Source organism: Artemia sp. Qi Xiang Cuo, chromosome 2 (assembly GCF_049724085.1).
Source record: "Artemia sp. Qi Xiang Cuo chromosome 2, ASM4972408v1, whole genome shotgun sequence".
Lineage (NCBI taxonomy): Eukaryota > Metazoa > Arthropoda > Branchiopoda > Anostraca > Artemiidae > Artemia > Artemia sp. Qi Xiang Cuo.
In genome coordinates, this window is record NC_142795.1 from 75,209,829 (window position 1) to 75,227,559 (window position 17,731).

General features: G+C 36.6%; 1 protein-coding gene across 3 annotated transcripts in view; it reads left to right on the forward strand.

Moving 5' to 3' along the window:
• Positions 1-17,731, forward strand: part of LOC148955621 (uncharacterized) — a 222,395-nt gene that overhangs the window by 30,037 nt on the left and 174,627 nt on the right. For all 3 annotated transcript variants that reach the window (XM_089103223.1, XM_089103211.1, XM_089103217.1), the window contains exons 4-5: positions 11,590-11,735; positions 16,942-17,064. In XM_089103223.1, the coding sequence (XP_088959349.1) occupies positions 11,590-11,735; positions 16,942-17,064 (269 nt within the window). The remainder of the gene's footprint in view (positions 1-11,589; positions 11,736-16,941; positions 17,065-17,731) is intronic.

Sequence of the window (17,731 nt, forward strand, 5' to 3'; positions counted from 1 at the left end):
TGATGGTGTGATTTTCATTAAGGTTCTATAACTTTTAGGGGGTCTTTCCCCCTTTTTTCGAAAATCAGCCAAATTTTCTCAGGCGCGTAATTTAGTAAGATTAGTAAGACTAAAGTTGATGAAACTTATATATTTGAAATCAGCATTAAAATCTGATTCTTTTGATGTATCTATTGGTATCAAAATTCCGTGTTTTAGAGTTTCGGTTACCATTGAGCCGGGTCGTTCCTTACTTACAGTTTGTTACCACGAACTGTTTGATTAAGTGAATCACTACCAGCCGATGTACTTTTCATCCCAAAAATAATTTTCTCTACTTCATCACGAGAGAAGGGTTTCATATACATAGAAATATTAATTGGAGTCTTCATAACAAAAACTCCAAAGGAGGATCATTATCAGAAGGTACAATACGGGAAGATAAAGCTATGCCAATATTAGCAAAATGTTGAGAAAGAGCATCGCATACCTCTTCTGGTTTATTCGTTGGCAAACCATTCCGCATTACTACTTCATCGGGGAGAATAGAATTTTCTGACGATATAACGCTTTTTTTTATTTTCCATTTTTTTGCAGGGTTACCACAAGTTTCAGAGAATTTATTTTCGAAATATTTTTTTTTAACATTTCTGTGTAGTTTATTAAGGACATTCCTATAATTTTTATAAATTCTTGAACAGATCGGATCATTTTCATTATTTAAGGAATTCTTATAAAGTTGATCTCTTTTATTAATACAACGTAACAAGATAGGCTAAAGCCATGGTTTATTGGGCTTTTTTTCTTTGATAGTGAACGAGCCATCATACAAGTCTTTGTCATTATCAAAATCAGCATATCATAAAATCTTTGAAAACTCATATTTATATCATCCGTAAGATCGACCAAATTATTCCAATCGACTTCTGCAATTCTCTGTTTAAAATTTTGAAAATTAATATGGCTAAACATGTGTATTGGACTCTTTTGAATTATTGGTGCTGGCTTTGGGAGAATATAAACCTTAAGTCTTGTTCAAATCCCAAAATGATCTGATACATCTGTAATAATAACTCTTGGAGCTGAAAAATCCAAATTTGAAAAAAAATATTGTCAATAAGCTTCGATGATGAGGTGGTGACTCGTGTGCATATATTAATAGTAGGATATAAACCATAGGACATACAAAGCTGCAAAAAATCCATAGAAACGCTCGTATTAAGCTCGTGAAGGTCAATATAAAAATCACTGAGCGTCATAAATGAATGTAAACCAGCTGGTAATTTCTAAAGCTCCTTATCCAGAAGATCCATAAAGATAGGTATGGAGCCAGAAAGCGGCCTATATAACTTAATAACAAATACATCTTTAGGTTTCAGCCTAACCTGAAGAATAAATGGTTCAAATAACATTTCCTGATATACTACTCAGGAGGTCATTTCTTACCAAAACCTCAATATCGCTTCAAATATATGCTCCATTTCCTCCATGTTGTCTGAACTGTTGATTCCTATTGTAAAATTTCTATCCTGGAATTTGTGAGAGGGCTGAGTTGAGGTCATTCACCCAGGTTTCAATAAGACCGATAACCTAAAAAACAGAAAGTTCACGTATATCACTTAAAAAATAAAACGAAGAATTTAGCCCTTCGAAATTAAGGTGGAAGAAATTAGGTCCTTTTGCATCACCATAATCAGATTGAATTCCATCTTTAGACCAATATTTTAAACTAATAGATTTATATTGGCCTGCAATCTCTGTATCATATCTTACATATAGCTGCTCCGTAAATATATGTCAAAAATCTACATTAGAATCTTCCAGATTATTAAGACGGCTAATACTCTGGGAATCACGATCATATTTATCCACTGTCATTAAATTCCAAAAAACCTCGGTACATGGTTTCAATAATAATAAAGATAACAAACAGACACGAAAAAGAAAAACAAAATAATCAACTTCAAAACACTAATAAGAAAAAGAAAAGACCATGAAAATATTGCACGTAACCCGTTCATCTATCAAGCTCCTAACGCAACGGCTCGCAACTTAGTAATTCACACAAGCCCCAACATCATAAGATGACCCAAAAACTAACATGACAAACCATCAATAAAACTTAATTAAAATATACAATTTATGGTATCAACAGATCTTTTGCATTACACCAAGGCACTTTAAATACATATCCTAATGTCTAGTTGGTTTGGAGATAAAAGTGTTCTTTTCTTATGTTTTTTTTTAATATAATTTTTACTCTTTTTGTCTTTGGTAATTCCTAAATCTTTCCTACCTGTAACTGTCATAATCGGGGGTTTTCTATAATTATAAAATCAATTTTCTCCTTTAAAAGTGTGAATTGTACCTACAAAAGGAAAGCGAAAGAGAGCGGTTAGCTCACGAACGATTTTTAAGAAAAGTCCTTAGCCAACTGAAAGATGAAATAGACCAAAATAAAGGCGATCCGATTTTCGAATACCATGAAATAAGACGAAAATTAAAGGAAATCGACCAGAAAAAATTTGAAAACTGGACAGTAAAAAATTGTTTAAACGATTCTTATGAGGGAGAACAAATAAGCCTGCCGACAATCTTGAAAGCTAAAAGCAAACGAGAAGAAAGCAAAATTGACAGAATAAAAACACATGATGGAAAGATAACAGATGATCAAGAAGAGATAAAAAAGATGCTATATGGTTTATTCTCAGAGTTATTTAAATGGAAAGAAGGAGCAAGAGAGGCAAATGCTTTTGGTTATTTTGAAGTGAGGCAAAAGGTTTCAAAGGACGAAAATGAAATTTTCAGTCAGCCCATTACTGAAGATCAACTAAAACAAGCTTTAAGTTCTACTAAAACAGGGAAAGCCCTTGGAAGAGATGGCTTAAGCTATCATTTTTAGAAAGTGTTTTTTAGTGAAATCTCGGAAATTATGTTATCAGCAATGAACGAGATGATACGTGAAGGAGCTACACCGGATCAGACCCTAGCGATCATCACATTAGTGCCAAAAAAAGGAGACATGCAACATATCGAGAACTCGAGGCCCATCTCTCTACTTCCCTGTGATACCCGATTATGTTCCAAAGTACTCATGAACAGACTCAGAAAGCTGATGGGAGTGATTCTGGGTGAGACCCAACACGGGGGCATAAAGGGTCGAAAAGTCCAACATATTCTAGCGATTTTACGCGACTTACTCCTTAGAAGAGAAGAACTATCGGAAAGTGATCTCAAATGGGTTTTAATATGCGTTGATTTTATCAAAGCTTTCAACTCGGTAGTCCGGGAAGTCCTATGGGAACTGATGACGGTGAAGTATTCATTTTGTGGTGAATTTGTCGTTTTTTTACAAGAACCTATACAGTGGTGCAGCGGCGAAAATGGTCGGAAGCGGAAACCTCACTGAGGAATTCCCCCTTGAACTATCCTTCCGGCAAGGTGACCCAAGCTCTTCATTTCTGTTTGATATCTATCTCGACCCGTTGATAAAATACATAGAAGTCAGAATAACGGGTATCAGAGTACTGCCAACTTTAGTTCTCAAGTCTGAGGCTGTTGTGGATGATGGGAATTTCTTCGCCGATGGAGTGAGTGACATTAAAACAGTAATGCAGGGACTAGAAGAGCACGAGAAAAAATTTGCCGTCAGGACTCACAAGAAAAAGAGCGAGATCCTCCCGTTAACAAAAAGTGCAAAGGCGAGTTGGATTAGGAGCTTGGAAAAGGAAACTTGGCTGGAAGTCAGTGCTACAGTAAAGACACTTGGCGTGGAGTTTTCAGTCAGAGGAAATTGCTGGCAGAACGCATGGGAAAATAAAGTCCTCGAGATTCAGTGTCTGCTGTTTGGCGAAGAAAGAGGCAAAAATCGTTCCATGTTTCAGATATCAACTTTCGTCAACAGGTATTGTGTATTAAGAATATTTTATCCGGTCCCAGTAATACCCCTCTCGGAACCTACAGCAAAGGAAACTAAAACCTACATGTGGCGTTTTATATGGAGCGGTAAGCTAGAAAAACTGAGTAAGAAGTTGTTCTTTTGCTCAAAGGAATTGGGAAGTCTAGGAGTACTGGATTTTAGAAAACTGTACCAAAATATGCTTGTTAGAATGAACCTTGATTTTTTAAATGGACCACAAGAACACCTTTGAATAACCAGAGATTGGTTGGTTCCCTTCTAAACATTCGTAGTTCAAGAAATTGGGACACAATCGTACCAGTTTTCACGAAAGATTCTTTCTCGATATTAGAGCTACTGAAAGAGAAAGGACTTCTTATGTAGGATAGTACAGAAATAAAAACTGAGATAACCAGGATTTTAACTCCCGAACAGGAAAATAACGGATATCACGTAAAAAAAGAACCATTTGTAAATTTTGAAAATGCCTTTAGAAATTTACATTCTTTTCCCATGGAACCAAAAGTGAGAGAGCTTATGTTTCAAGTCATACACATGATTTTGCCTTACCGAAATAGAGTGTCACGTTTCCTGAGAAATGAAGATAAAAAATGCTCTCTTTGTTTTGAAGTAGTGGAAGATGGTTTAGACCACGAGTTCATCAAGTGTAATGAAAATAAGGGAATTTTTCAGTTTGTTTTTGATTTAAGTGAAAAGTGCAAAATTAAAGTTTAAAGTGATGAAGAAAAGAAGAAGCTGGTGAAATTTGACATAAATTCGGATTTGGATGTGAAAAAGAAAAATTCTCTGTGTTATATTATTGGAAATATGTGTCATTATGTGTGGAGTAGAAGGAAAAGAAAGAAAGTTGTGTGTCTAGAGTGTTTTAGGAGTTTAATTGAGAAGAAAAAGGAATTATTGAAGATAAGAAAAGAATGGAGAGAGTATTTTTTTGATTTTGAATTATGAATCATTTGTAAATATGGTGGGTGGAAAAAGAGAGTGAGAAAGTAAGTAGTGGAGAGAGTTTGAGTTTTTTATTGGTAAGAGATAGTTCTTTGTGTGAGTGAGTGAGAAAACAGCGTTGCCAGTAAGGCAGTTTAAAGAGATTTATTGATATTTGTTTTTTTAATTAGCAGCCAAAAAAGAAAAAAAAATGGATTATTAGGAAAAAAAAAAAAAAAATGAAGTTTAAAAATGGGGTTTGATGGTCATTTCAGCTTATTTGTTTTTCGTAAATATTAGTGTGTTTATTTTTGTGTGTTGTAAAAATAAGCTAAAATGATAATGTAAAAGAGGTTTTTTTTTCTGTTGGTTTCTTTATTTATTTTTTATTGGGATATTTTTTTTTTATTTTTTTTTTTTTGGTAGTGGCTTCTTTGCAGAATTGGAATTTGAAAAAATTTTGTCTGTTGGTGCAAATGGCCACCGCAAGCGGGGAATTCCTGTGGAGGGGGGACGTCCTCTCTGCGGGAGAGCATTTTATTTTATTGTTATTAATTTTTAAAAATTATTTTAATAGAAATACAATAATGGAAAGACCACTCTTTGGCTGCTAATTTTAGTAAATTGTAGAGTGTAGGTGGCATTTAGATTTTTGTAATGTTTAAAAGTAGTTTTTTTTTGTTAATGTTAGTGCCACTGAGAGGAGAGGAGGTGGGATTTAAAAAAAAAAGAAAAAGAAATAAAAGTGTGAATTGTAAATAATTCACTCATAAACTACATATCATATATGCTTACTGACACCATAGTAACAAAATTTATGCGCATTTGATACAGAATATTTTAACATTGCAATTTGATATTACCTTTCCCAAATCTTTTAATCAATTGTGGATCACCCTTCTTCAAACAAATCGTGTTTACTTATGGATCGAAGGTGTGAGCTTGTCCATCTCTTGCAGGCTTGTTGGAAACTAAATATCTGCTAAATCTGTCTGGTACTATGACAGACCAAGCAATGTAAAAGCGTTTAGAAAACGACATTAGATACAGATCTGAAAAAATTTGGAGATCTCAATTCAACTTTCAAATAAAAAAAAATGTTAAAGCTTTTTTTTCGAATTCTGGCTCTTTTTTAGATTATGTTACTTTTTTTTCTTGTTGTAGAGACAATTTTGTATCTAAGCGCTGAAAGAAAGAACGATATACCGATTTTTGTCTAGAATGTTGCAGATAGTTAGGTGAAATACTGTTCTTAAAAATTATTGCCTTTCTATTTACTTTCAAACAAATTACTCTTATTCAAAGCCTTCGTAACTGTTGGTATTTTTGTAATGGATATTTTCTATATACTTTTTCTTTATTGCTAAATTCGCGGCGCCAGGTACAATTAAATATCTTATTTGCCCCTAGTCTTTTATCGAAGTTCTTATATGACTATTGAATTTTCTTTTGAAAGAGTAAACAGAGGAACTTTTAGGAGGTTGAACTCCCTCAGGAAGATCATTCCAGATCGAAGTGCAACATCGGATTAAGCTGTTCTTCAAGTACTCTGTTCTGGGCTTGCCAGCCTCAAGATAATTGGACCAAGGTGTGTGCCTTTGTGTTTGTCTTGTTGATTGAACAATTTTAGACACAATACCAAAAAGTTCTAGAAAAGGAGGTGAATTTATGTACTTATAGAAAACAGCAATCGACGCTACATCAAACCCCTCACTAACAGACTGGGGAGAGTCGTGGGGAACGACTAAACCTGGCTGATTAGACCATTTTCAGATCTTTTGAAGCGGCAACAGCAACGTTTTTGGAACATACAGCGGGCATCCGTACTCGGCAATAGATCTGAGGCAAGACTTTTAAAATGGAATGATCAAGCTGAGCGGTAGAAAGGTTTCTGAAGCGAAGGGTTATCCCCAGCATTCTTGCGCAGGTGGTTTTCATCCGATCAAAGTGGCTGTTCCAAGAGAGATCTGTGGAGAAGTAGATTAAAAGGAGACGAAGCTCGTTTACTTTCTTTGCAACTTCGTTCAAGAAGATGAAGATGGGGTGTATGCTTGTTACTTCTGTTTTTGATCAATTGAATCTGACCATCCGGGCATCAGTTCACTTTTCAATTTCCAAAAGATCTGTCTTTAGTGGCAGGGCGGCTTTGATTGGGTCATCATTTTTTGGGATGACTAAATATGTTGTGGGGTCATCTGTAAAGTGATGCAGAGGCCTCGCAATGTTATCTCCCATGTCATTTATCTAAAGAATGAAAAGCGTGGGTCCCGATATACTACCTTAGGGTATGCCTGCCTTTTTGGATATTCTAGGGAGGTGAACCCGTCCAAAACAACCCACAGTGAACGATCAGAAAGAAAGCATTCAATCACCTTCAACAGACGTCTTCTGATATCGTAAGAGTAAAGTTTCTACAGTTGGCCGCGATGTCATACTCTGTCAAAAGCTTTAGCAACGTTGAACGATAATAACCTGATGTCGTATCCTTTTCCATTAAGCAGTTAAGCGTTGAACGCTTCTGGTGGAATCCATAGTGGTGGTCGCCTAAAAATTAATTCGACTCCAGGTACTGATAAACTGAATGATTTGAAACCTTTTCATAACTTTTCCCAATGCAGGAGAGGAGGTTGATAGGCCTATAAGACACCACGCTCATTGGATCGCCTTCTGATTTAGGACGTTAAGGCCTTTTTGAAAACTTTCCACCAGCTCTTAGCAGAAGCATTTTGGAGTTTGGAAGCGGATATCCCTTTGTATTGAACGCTTGACTGCCGAATCGTGTGAACCATGTCTTTATGGGCTTTTATGAAATAAACTCTGATCTTTTCACTCTTCAAGAGTAGCCATCGCTTGTGTGCCTTTTCTTTGCTCACTTAGCATTTTTGCAGTGGACGTTGAACCAAGGTTTGTCCTTGCTGGAACTGCTTTGATGGGATGTAACTTGCGATACAGCCGATTAAGGCCTAGTTCAGGTTCAGGTTATTTTATATACAAACTAAATACAACTACAATATGGGTATGCCCGGCTGAGAGTCTAGCTCGTATTAACTGCTTATATATCTCTTCAGATTTCTCGGGCCCTTCAAGAAGGAAAGCTTTCTATTGCTGAGAAGCAACTACGTTTCTTAAGCCATCCCAATATCCTCTTCTGTAGTGCCAGATTTGTCGCTCGTGCTTTATAGGGAAGGAATACGAAGATCTCTACGTAAAATGACGACAACATGGTCACTTGTGAAGGCTCGAGTGTCAACCTTAAAGGCATCTGGGTGATCCATAAGACAGAGATCAAGACAATATGATCCGTTTGGGTCACGGTAAGTATCGAATTCAGCCAGTTGCTCAAGCCCATACGAAAGAGAAAGATCGTACAAGTCTGACCCCTTCTTATCAGTGATTTTGCTACGGAGCCATACGCTATGATGGACGTTGAAATGTCCATGGAGGATGATGACAGACTTAGTGTATTTATCCCGAGCGTAATTAAGGGAAGTTTCAAGTTAGTTAATGACCTGGCAGGTTGGGGGGTTGTATGGAGTCCCGGTGGTCACAGACTTATCTGGGAGGGTTACTTTAACCCACAGAGCTTCGCCTGCTGAGTTTTGGAGATTCAGATCAGAGTAAGGTATATGGCTTTATATATGAACGGAAACACCTCTTCCATATTTCGCACGGTCAGTGCGTTCTCGGTCTTGCTTGAGGAGCGTGCAGCCCTGTATGGCAACCTCACTGCTCGGTACCTCATGGTTGAGATTGGTCTCAGTAATACATACAAAAGATGGTTTGACAGAATTCACAAAATACAGGAACTGGTCAAATTTAGTTCTGAGAGCTCGTATATTGTAGTTGACTAGCGTAAATAAGTCCAAATTGATTGTCCGTGGACGTGCGAAGGGTTGTTGACGGGAGGTCAGAATCATCCGAGGCTAATTTTGATGAATTGCAACCAGGTAAAGGACACCTTGCCGGGTGGTTAGCCCAACAAAGGCAAAGAGATCCAAAGCCCAGTGCATTTTTTTTATTGGGAGCGTAGTCCCCCTATTGGAGGTGGTGCCCCGTCATAGGCTGAATCGATGATGAGTTTTGAGCGGAGTATTTGTGTGACACATCCCATCGTTCAAATTGTGGACTAAGATTAGTATAAACAGGGCCACCACGAGCAGGTTGTCCTACTCGATCGTCTACAAAAAATTCTTACATATTAAAGGAATAATTAGATAATAATTTGTGTGGAGGGTGTTTTCGCTCAGTTATCCGCCTTTGTTTTTAGTTATAATATTACTCGTACTTTGTATATGCCAGAGGAAAATAATTAGAACTGAATTCGGACGCCAACGAATAAAATTTGGTTTTCAATCATAATTTTAAACGAACTAATTGCGTTGCATTCAATCAGTTCCTGTTTTTGTTCACTATTGGGTACTGCTATCTAATTATTCAGCCTGAAACGATTGTCCTTAAAGATTTTTTTTTTCTTTGACATTTCTTGAACAAAAACTGGCCCCGCAAAAAGCCTAAAAATCTTAGTCTGGGTATCTTGTCAAATTGTGAAAATGTGATAGCAATTTTATCAGATTTATTCGGTTTAATTAAAAAAAAATAACGAAGTGTCCTAGTAACGGTTTTTTTCTAGCGCTTTGCTACAACACTAAAACACCTTAAAAGTGATATTTTTTTTTTGAAGAATTCTATTGGTAAAATGTGGAAAAAGAAACAGTTTGAATTTGCTTTCTTACTTATATTTGCAATAGGACCAGGCGTTTTTCTGCCTCTTCTGGCGATTGACATTCGGATGATATTTGGAATTTTTTTTTTTTAATCGTTTAATCTGTATTTTGAAGGTCATAATTTTGTATCTTTCTTACTTCATTTGAACTTATTCATGGATTTTTAATTTTCTTTCATAAGTGCGATTTAAAAAGAACCATGGTGAAAAGGTCGTCCAATATTTGGCAGTATCAACTGAAGTAGGTGATTTTTTCCTCTGGGTTTTCAACACTTTTTTTTTCATATAATTTTCACTTTTAAAGGAAAAGGTATTTGACCGTTTATTGATTTGACTGTATTGACCGTTTCTTCAATAGGCTAATATTAGTGACTATAATATATTGCGTAGTTGTGCCCCAGCTATTAGGGAAGGAGTATTAGATTTTTTAATTATAGGGGGGTACATATGGTCTTAAAAGTGTGAAATCCAAAATTTTTTAATGTTCCATAGTTGTTTTTATGAATATGGTGGGGAATTTTATCACCTATTTTTAGAAATGGATGGAATGAGGAGGGGCGATAGGGTTCATCACCAAGGGTTGAGCTACGGTTTTGAGTTTTTTCTTGTGGGGGGGGGATAAAGAATGTGCTGACAAAATCATCCAGTGTGCCGACCAATGCGGACACATAAGCTAAACTAAGACCCCAAAGACGCCCGAAGTTCCAGTACTTGGAAGTCCCCTCCCCCTAGCTGTGCCCCTGTTCACCACTCCCCACCCCCAAAAGATAAAACAGATATCATCTGATGCATCGTACTTGCTTGTGTTTTCATAGGCAACGTAATAGCACTGCCTAAGTAAAGAACGATGTTGGCATAATGCATTATTTATTTCTTTGTTCTAGACCAGGGCACTTTTTATCGAAAGAGTTGTCGTAGAAACTTCGAAAAGGGCTCATTCGATTGGAAATTGAAAGTGCTAGTGCCATTTTTAATAGTCGAAAGTGATTGGAGGGCAACTAACCCCCTCCCCTCTTACGCCCACCATTTCACCATTGGGGGCATATAAGGTTTTTATTGAAAGTGTTGTTGTAGAAACTTCAAAAAGGGCTCATTCGATTGGAAATTGAAAGGGCTAGTGCCATTTTTAATAGTCGAAAGTGATTGGAGGGCAACTAACCCCCTCCCCTCTCTGGCCCACTATTTCCCCAAACACATCCAATCGAAATTTTTAGATAGCCATTTTTTTCAACGTAGTTGAAAGTTCTGGAAATATGTCTTTGAGGATGACAAACCCCCACATCTCTCAGGACAAGGATTGTAAATGCCCTGGGGGCATATAAGTTTTTTTTATAGAAAGCGTTGTCGTAAAACTTCAAAAAGGGTTCATTCGATTTGAAATTGAGAGGGCTATTGCCCTTTTTAATAGTCGAAAGTAATTGGAGTGAGAATCAACCCCCCACCTCCCCCATCATTTCCCCAAACATTTCCAATAAACATTTTGATATGGCCATTTTGTTCAACGTAGTTGAAAGGTAGATTCTATTTTTGTTCATTTTTGGTTTAATGGAGTTCTTTGCTTTTTTGAAAAACTTGTTTTGCGGAAAAAGTTTTTAAATTAATTCCATACAAGATCAATCTGGTCTTGTACCCACTGGGGCAATTTTTTATTTCTTTTCTTCATATTATAAATAAATTTATTACAAGCTTAAAATGTAGTATTTCTAGCAAAAAAAAATTACAGTTATATTCCAAAATTTCGAGCTTCTCTCCAATTCTGCCAGCCATTCAACCATCTAATAAGAATTTCCCAGAGCTTATCTTTTGTTACCATACTTATTTATTTCCATATAAATTTTAGATTTTCAAGAAAAATGTAAAGACATTACTTTAAAATTCTTGGCAAGTATTCGAAAAACAAAAACAAAAAAAGTAACTCAATTAAACAAACAAACAATATCCCAGCGTCACAGGCCAGAGCTAAAGATTACCTAATAAAAGCGTTCTACCTTGTCATTTTAAGTTTTTCTTTTGAAGATTTTATACTTATTTTTATTTATTATAGAATGCCGATGGAGATACTCCGTTACATTACGCTACACAATTTGGACATACCCAGTGTTGTCAGCTGTTGCTTAAATATGCTGCAGATCCTGCGATAAAAAATGCGAAAGGGGAAGCACCACTTGATTTGGCAGCGTTTTATGGAAGGTATTTAGCCCAAAAAAATCGTGACCTAAATCCTAGTTAATAGGCTAAGTAACGTATTCTAGTTACTACAGTTTGTGCCAGAAGTAATACCATTTGTGAATATAGGTTTTTATTGATCAAGGGTGTAATCTTATCAAAGCAACACGATTTCTATGATAGCCAACTAGTTGCCAAGTCCCACTGTAGTTCGCTTTCATTGCAACGCTTATTTAAAGCCAAAAGAGGCATTATCATATTTATGTTAGACTTATGTTTATGCTAAAGTAATTCTAAATAACAAACCAGTTTTTTTAGACGAACGAACCACCGTGTAATTGAACCACAAGCAACTGAAACCCTGTAACTGTACCACCGTGTAACTGAACCACCGTGCAACTGAACCCCCATATAACTGAACCCCCGTGCAACTGAACCCTCGTGTAACTGAACCACCGGGCAACTGAACCCCATTTAACTATACCCTCTTGTAACTAAACTCCCGTGACACTCGACCCCATTTAACTGAACCCCCATGTAATTAAACCCCCGTGTAACTGAACCCCCGTTCAACTGAACCACCGTACAACTGAACCACCGTGCAATTGAACCACCGTATAATTGAACCACCGTGTAACTGAACCATCATACAACTGAACCACGGAACTCAGATTTTCAGTTCTCTAAATATATTAGGCAATATCATTGGGTAAAACACAAGTTAGAATTTTTACATGTTCAACCTTGTTGAAATTGTTTGTTTCTTAAATTCATGATATAAACCACTGTCAAAAGTATTTATGAAAAATTATTGTTTTATTTTTGCAAAAGAAAAAGAAGACTCGAGGTCACAAGCCATTAAAGCTGATTTATTACTCTTTTTTTTCAGATAAATCAGACCTTTCTGGACGTTAAGTAATAAACATGTGTTGAAAATATTTGACCTTTGTGAATCTAGATGACGAATTTTGATCAGATGTCTTTGAGGAGATTGCAGCTAAAAAGGACATGGGAGGGGGACTGGTTGCACTCCAGCAGCAATATCTCACGAACGGCATCCATTATAAGTTAGACCTTTCAGGATAAGTTGTGGGTGGGGGACTTCGAACTAATGAAAAGTTCAAAATTTGCAATAAAACCAAAACAAACACTTTATCGGGCCATGCTTTCGGCGATAAGCCCAATCCGGAAAGTTTCATTCAGTTTAGAGGGTTTAGGGGTTACACTGATGAGTAATACAAGTTAGAAGCCGCAAATGAAGCGATAAATAGATTTTGAACGTTTAATTGGCCTCAGTTTAAACTTATTTTTAGTTCTTCACTTAGGTTCATGATTTGATTTAGATGAGGATTGGGTTAAAAGAGGTTTGGGTTAAATGGGGGTTTGTTAGAACGGGGGTTTCCTTTTTTTGTTTTCCCCAGAATCCCCATGTTTTCTATGATCGTTTGTTTTAACTTCTGTTCGTTTTGGGTTTCTTTCTTTTTCGTAGTAATTTCTGATCATTTGGGTTTGAGTTATTATAGGAATTTATTTATGCTAGTCTTTGGCTTAATATGGTTCTTTACTTTTCTTTAAAAATTATTTTCTTTTTAATTAATCTTTTTAATTAATTTGAAGAAAGGGCAACCAAAAGCGACTTTTTTGTTATTTAAATTCTCAAAGTTCCAATATTTTCAGTAAAGATTTTTATTATTCAACGTTCAGCAAAGGCCTGATTCGTCTAAAAAAAAAAAAAAAAAAAAAAAAAAAATTCAAACCAAAAGTTTCCAAACACAAAGAGAAAGTAGCTTTTGTGTTGGCTCCACCGAAGCAGGTAATTAACCTTTTTCAAACCAAACGATAACCAACTAAGAGCGTTGAAGATACCACAAAATGAAAACAACAAAATAAGCAAAGTGGTAAAAAAAAATATTACATTATGTAGACAGTGAGAGCCGCCGTTTACCCCCCCCCCCCCCCGTGAAAAACATCCCTTGAGGAAAATACCCTGCGGAAAATAACACCTCACGGAAAATACCCACCCCCTGAAAAAACCTTCCCGTGGAAAATCTCCCCCCCCCCAAAAAAGAAAAAACCTCTTGCGGTTGGTTAGTCTCCAATCACTTTCCGCTTATAAAAAAGACTAGAAATGCCTGGGGATTATCAAACAATTTCTACCTCCATTCTCCTGTCGTCTCTCCCTTAGAGCTAATTCTGTATTTATTTGAAGTCTCAATAAGAGCTGAGGTGTTTCGGAATCAAAATGCACCCTTTGAGCTATCTCCCTCTCTTCCTAGCTACAAAACGATCAGATAACCCAATTGCAGAAGTTTCAGTTCCTTTTTAAGTTTTTTGATTTGTCTATTGCTTACAGATAGTATTTGTCTTTCGGAAACATACGGAAATTTTTTGCGTGGGGGTTTTCTGGAGGATTTTTCATGAGAAGAAAGTATTAGCACGGAGGGGGGGGGGGAGATTTACACATAAATTCCTCTTTTTCACTTCCCTTAGAACTTCTCAATTAAACTAAAAAATAACACGACTCTAAGTAGCCGCCTCAGCGGCAGTACCATCTGAGAGAATTAGGATTGGTACACGGAAAAAGGGTTGGAGCGATGACCCAGAGCTACAACTTGCAAAGAACCGTCACAAGTTCTGGTTTAAGATCTGGGGGGGGGGTGTGTGATTGCCCCAGATCTGGTTTGATTTTTAGGATCCTCAAATCGACTAAAAGAGAGTAACGGAAAGCTTTACAGGTCTTCAAAAGAAGGCAAGTTTCTATTCTATCTCGTAATATCCGAAATCATCCGCAGATACTATGGAACAAAGTATCAAAGTTCACTTCTCCTCGTTATTCTCTGATAGCCCCCCACCACTGGACACCACTTTTCGGCAGATTCTTTTACACCATTTTTCTCAAGTAGATCATAGCCGAAATCTTGTTTCTATCACGCCATCGGCAGTTCTTATGCTAATTCGTCTCCTTAAAGAAGGCAAAGCTCCTGGTTCTGACGGACTCCAATCAGAACATTTGATTTATGGTACTGCGAAACTAGTTGAGCGTATGGTGCTACTTTTCCAAGCTTGTATTGCGCAGCAATTCGTACCGACTGCACTGTGTGAGGGCATTGTGACGTGTGTCCCAAAAAAGAATAAGGACCCTCAGTCTTGTGACTCTTATCGTCCAATTACAGTTTGTTCAATTACTGCAAAATTATTTGAAAAGATTCTTCTTTTAAAAATTTTGAATAGCTGTGACCATGGAGATCATAGTTTGGTTTTCGTGCGGGTCTTGGTGTTGGGAATGCACATGCAATATTTGTTTATATTTTGGAGAGGTAAGGGAAAATGGAGAAACCTTTATATGTTTGTGCAATAGATATTTCTAAAGCATTTGATTCGATCCTACACTCCCAAGCTGTTTTAGCACTTTTGAGGAGTGGGGTAAACCCATTCATTTGCTCCTGCTTGTGGCAATGGTACCAAAACTTCCATACGTGTCCGCGTGCAAAATCTTTATAGCAACCGAATTTCTGTGCGAAGGGGATCAAAACAGGGCTCAGTGTTAAGTCCTGCAATATTTAACAATGCCATCCGCTACGCAACCCGCAGAATACTGCATTTTCTTATCGAGCCATCCATTGACGCAAGTCACCTTTCATACGCAGATGACATTCTCCTACTATCTGACAAATTGCAATCTCTGCAGGCTGCTGGGAACAGTCTTTATGCCGTGTTGTCTGACATCGGGCTGTCAGTCGCTTCTGCTAAAACTGAATTTCTCGTTTTTGGTTTTCATCACCCTCCCGATTCAAAATTCAGGTTGGCTCTTATTCAATTTCTGCCACTGCTTCACTCAAGTACCTTGGACTTGCATTCGGGACCTCAATTCGAACAACAAGGTCATTAACAATAAATGTGTTGAGAGAGAAGTTGAGAAAGTCCTATGGCTGTTTTTCTAGAGTTAAAGGTCAATTTGTCAAAAAAACGCTTGGTCAGCTTTATAACTCGTTTTTTGCTCCCCGTGTATTTTTCTGGTGCCATTAAGGAAATTTTTTACCGCGTCTGAACGTCAACAAATTTGGTCTGTCTTTTTCAAACTTTGTAAGTATTTTCTTCGTGTTCCTATTTGGTCTCGTAACAGTTATATCTCCAAACGTTACGGTTTTTTTGAGATGTATGATAAGATGAGTGTCTTAGAAGGGAGATTCAAACATCGATATCAGACAGTCGTATATATTTCGTTGGGATGCATTAATCGTTTGTGAGTTATTGTTAGTGTATCTTTTTTTTACTGTTTGTGATGATAAGCTTTTATATTTTGTTTATTTAGTGATTGTTAATTTTTACAAATTTCTTTTTCCATAATACTCCAAGTGCATTTTTTTTATATATATAGAGGGTTCAAATAAATTATTATTATTATTATTAAAGAAGATTTTTAAATTTTGAAAACTATAATTTCCGCGAGAAGGGTATTTTGCAGGTGAGGGGTTTCCGTGGATGGAGGAGGGGAAAGTTTCCGCGGGGGAGAGGGATAAACGCTTAGACTGGTAGAAAGTGACAGGGTGAAGGGAACCCCCATTGACAGACATAAAAAAGAGAAATAAATCTGGATTTAATAGTTTATGACGTCCGATTTTCTTTGTTTTTGTGACAACAAAACAGAGCACTTTTATAAATCACTCTTGACAGTAATTTATATAAAGTCTTAAAAAACAAACAATTCCAACAAGGTTGAACATGTAAAGATTCTAACTTGTGTTTTACCCAATGTGAGTATGGTGGTTGAGTTGCACGAAAGTTCAGTGACACGAGGGTTTAGTTACACGGTGGTTCAGTTGTACGGTGGTTTAGTTACACTGTGGTTCAGGTGCATGGTGGTTCAGTTACACGGGGGTTTAATTAAATGGGGTTGAGTTGCACGAGAGCTCAGTTAAAGGGGTTCAGTTGCATGAGGGTTCAGTTGCACGGGGGTTCAGTTGCATGGTGGTTCAGTTGCACGGTGGTTCAGTTGCACGGTGGTTCAGTTGCACGGTGGTTCAATTGCACGGTGGCTCGGTCGCACGGTGGTTCAGTTACAGTGGTTCAGTTGCTTGGGGTTCAGTTACAATGGAACCATTATTTCTTACAGCTATTTCAAGGTTAATTATTTCACGCTTACATAAATCGTACGCTATTTTGGAAACTATTCATTATTATCTGGTATAGAATAATATCTAGACATTGGCCCGTATGTTTTCTTTTCAAGACTGGAGACTGTAGAAGCCATCCTTCGGACTCATCCTGAATTAATGAATGTTTATCAACACAATTCGGCATCTGATGTCTTTCGAAGTACTCCTATACATCTTGCTTGCAGAAATGGACACAAGTAATTTTTTTATTTTACTTCTTTTTCTTTCCTCTCTCTTTATATTTCTTTCTCTCATCATTCCTGCCTTACTTCTTTCTATTTCAAACGAAGTTCTTCCTTTTTTAAAAGTGTGTCCGTAAATTGTATAATCATTTTGTATAAATTAAAAAACTCCGTCTTTTTGTCGCCAAGGGATTAAATCATTCATGATTTTTTTAATTTTACAAGTTTATTGAGTTATATAATGGCAATATTTTATTTTTATTAATTATTTTTTATTTATTATTTTTATTTATTATTCTATAAAGATAGCTTTTACATTTGCTGCCGAAACTTTCAGTGTCTATGTTTTTTCTTTAGTCTATTGTCATGTGAATATCTCCGTGTCTAATTTTCTTCTTTGTACATTTCTACATTTTTATGCTTCCACTTCCTTACTTCTTTTTTCTTCTTTATACTTTTTATTTCTTCTTTAGACTTGTAATATATGAACTGTGCATGATATTGAATTCGTGTTAAAAAGGAAACTTGATCTGCTCATTAAATAGATAATTAATCACAAATCATGTAGCTTTCCAATGTTACTTTTATGACATTCATAACGACTTTAAGTCAATCCATCTATAAATGTGCTTTGATCTATCAGATTCCTAGTTTGTTGTTTTTTTCTCTAGAGATGCTTTTG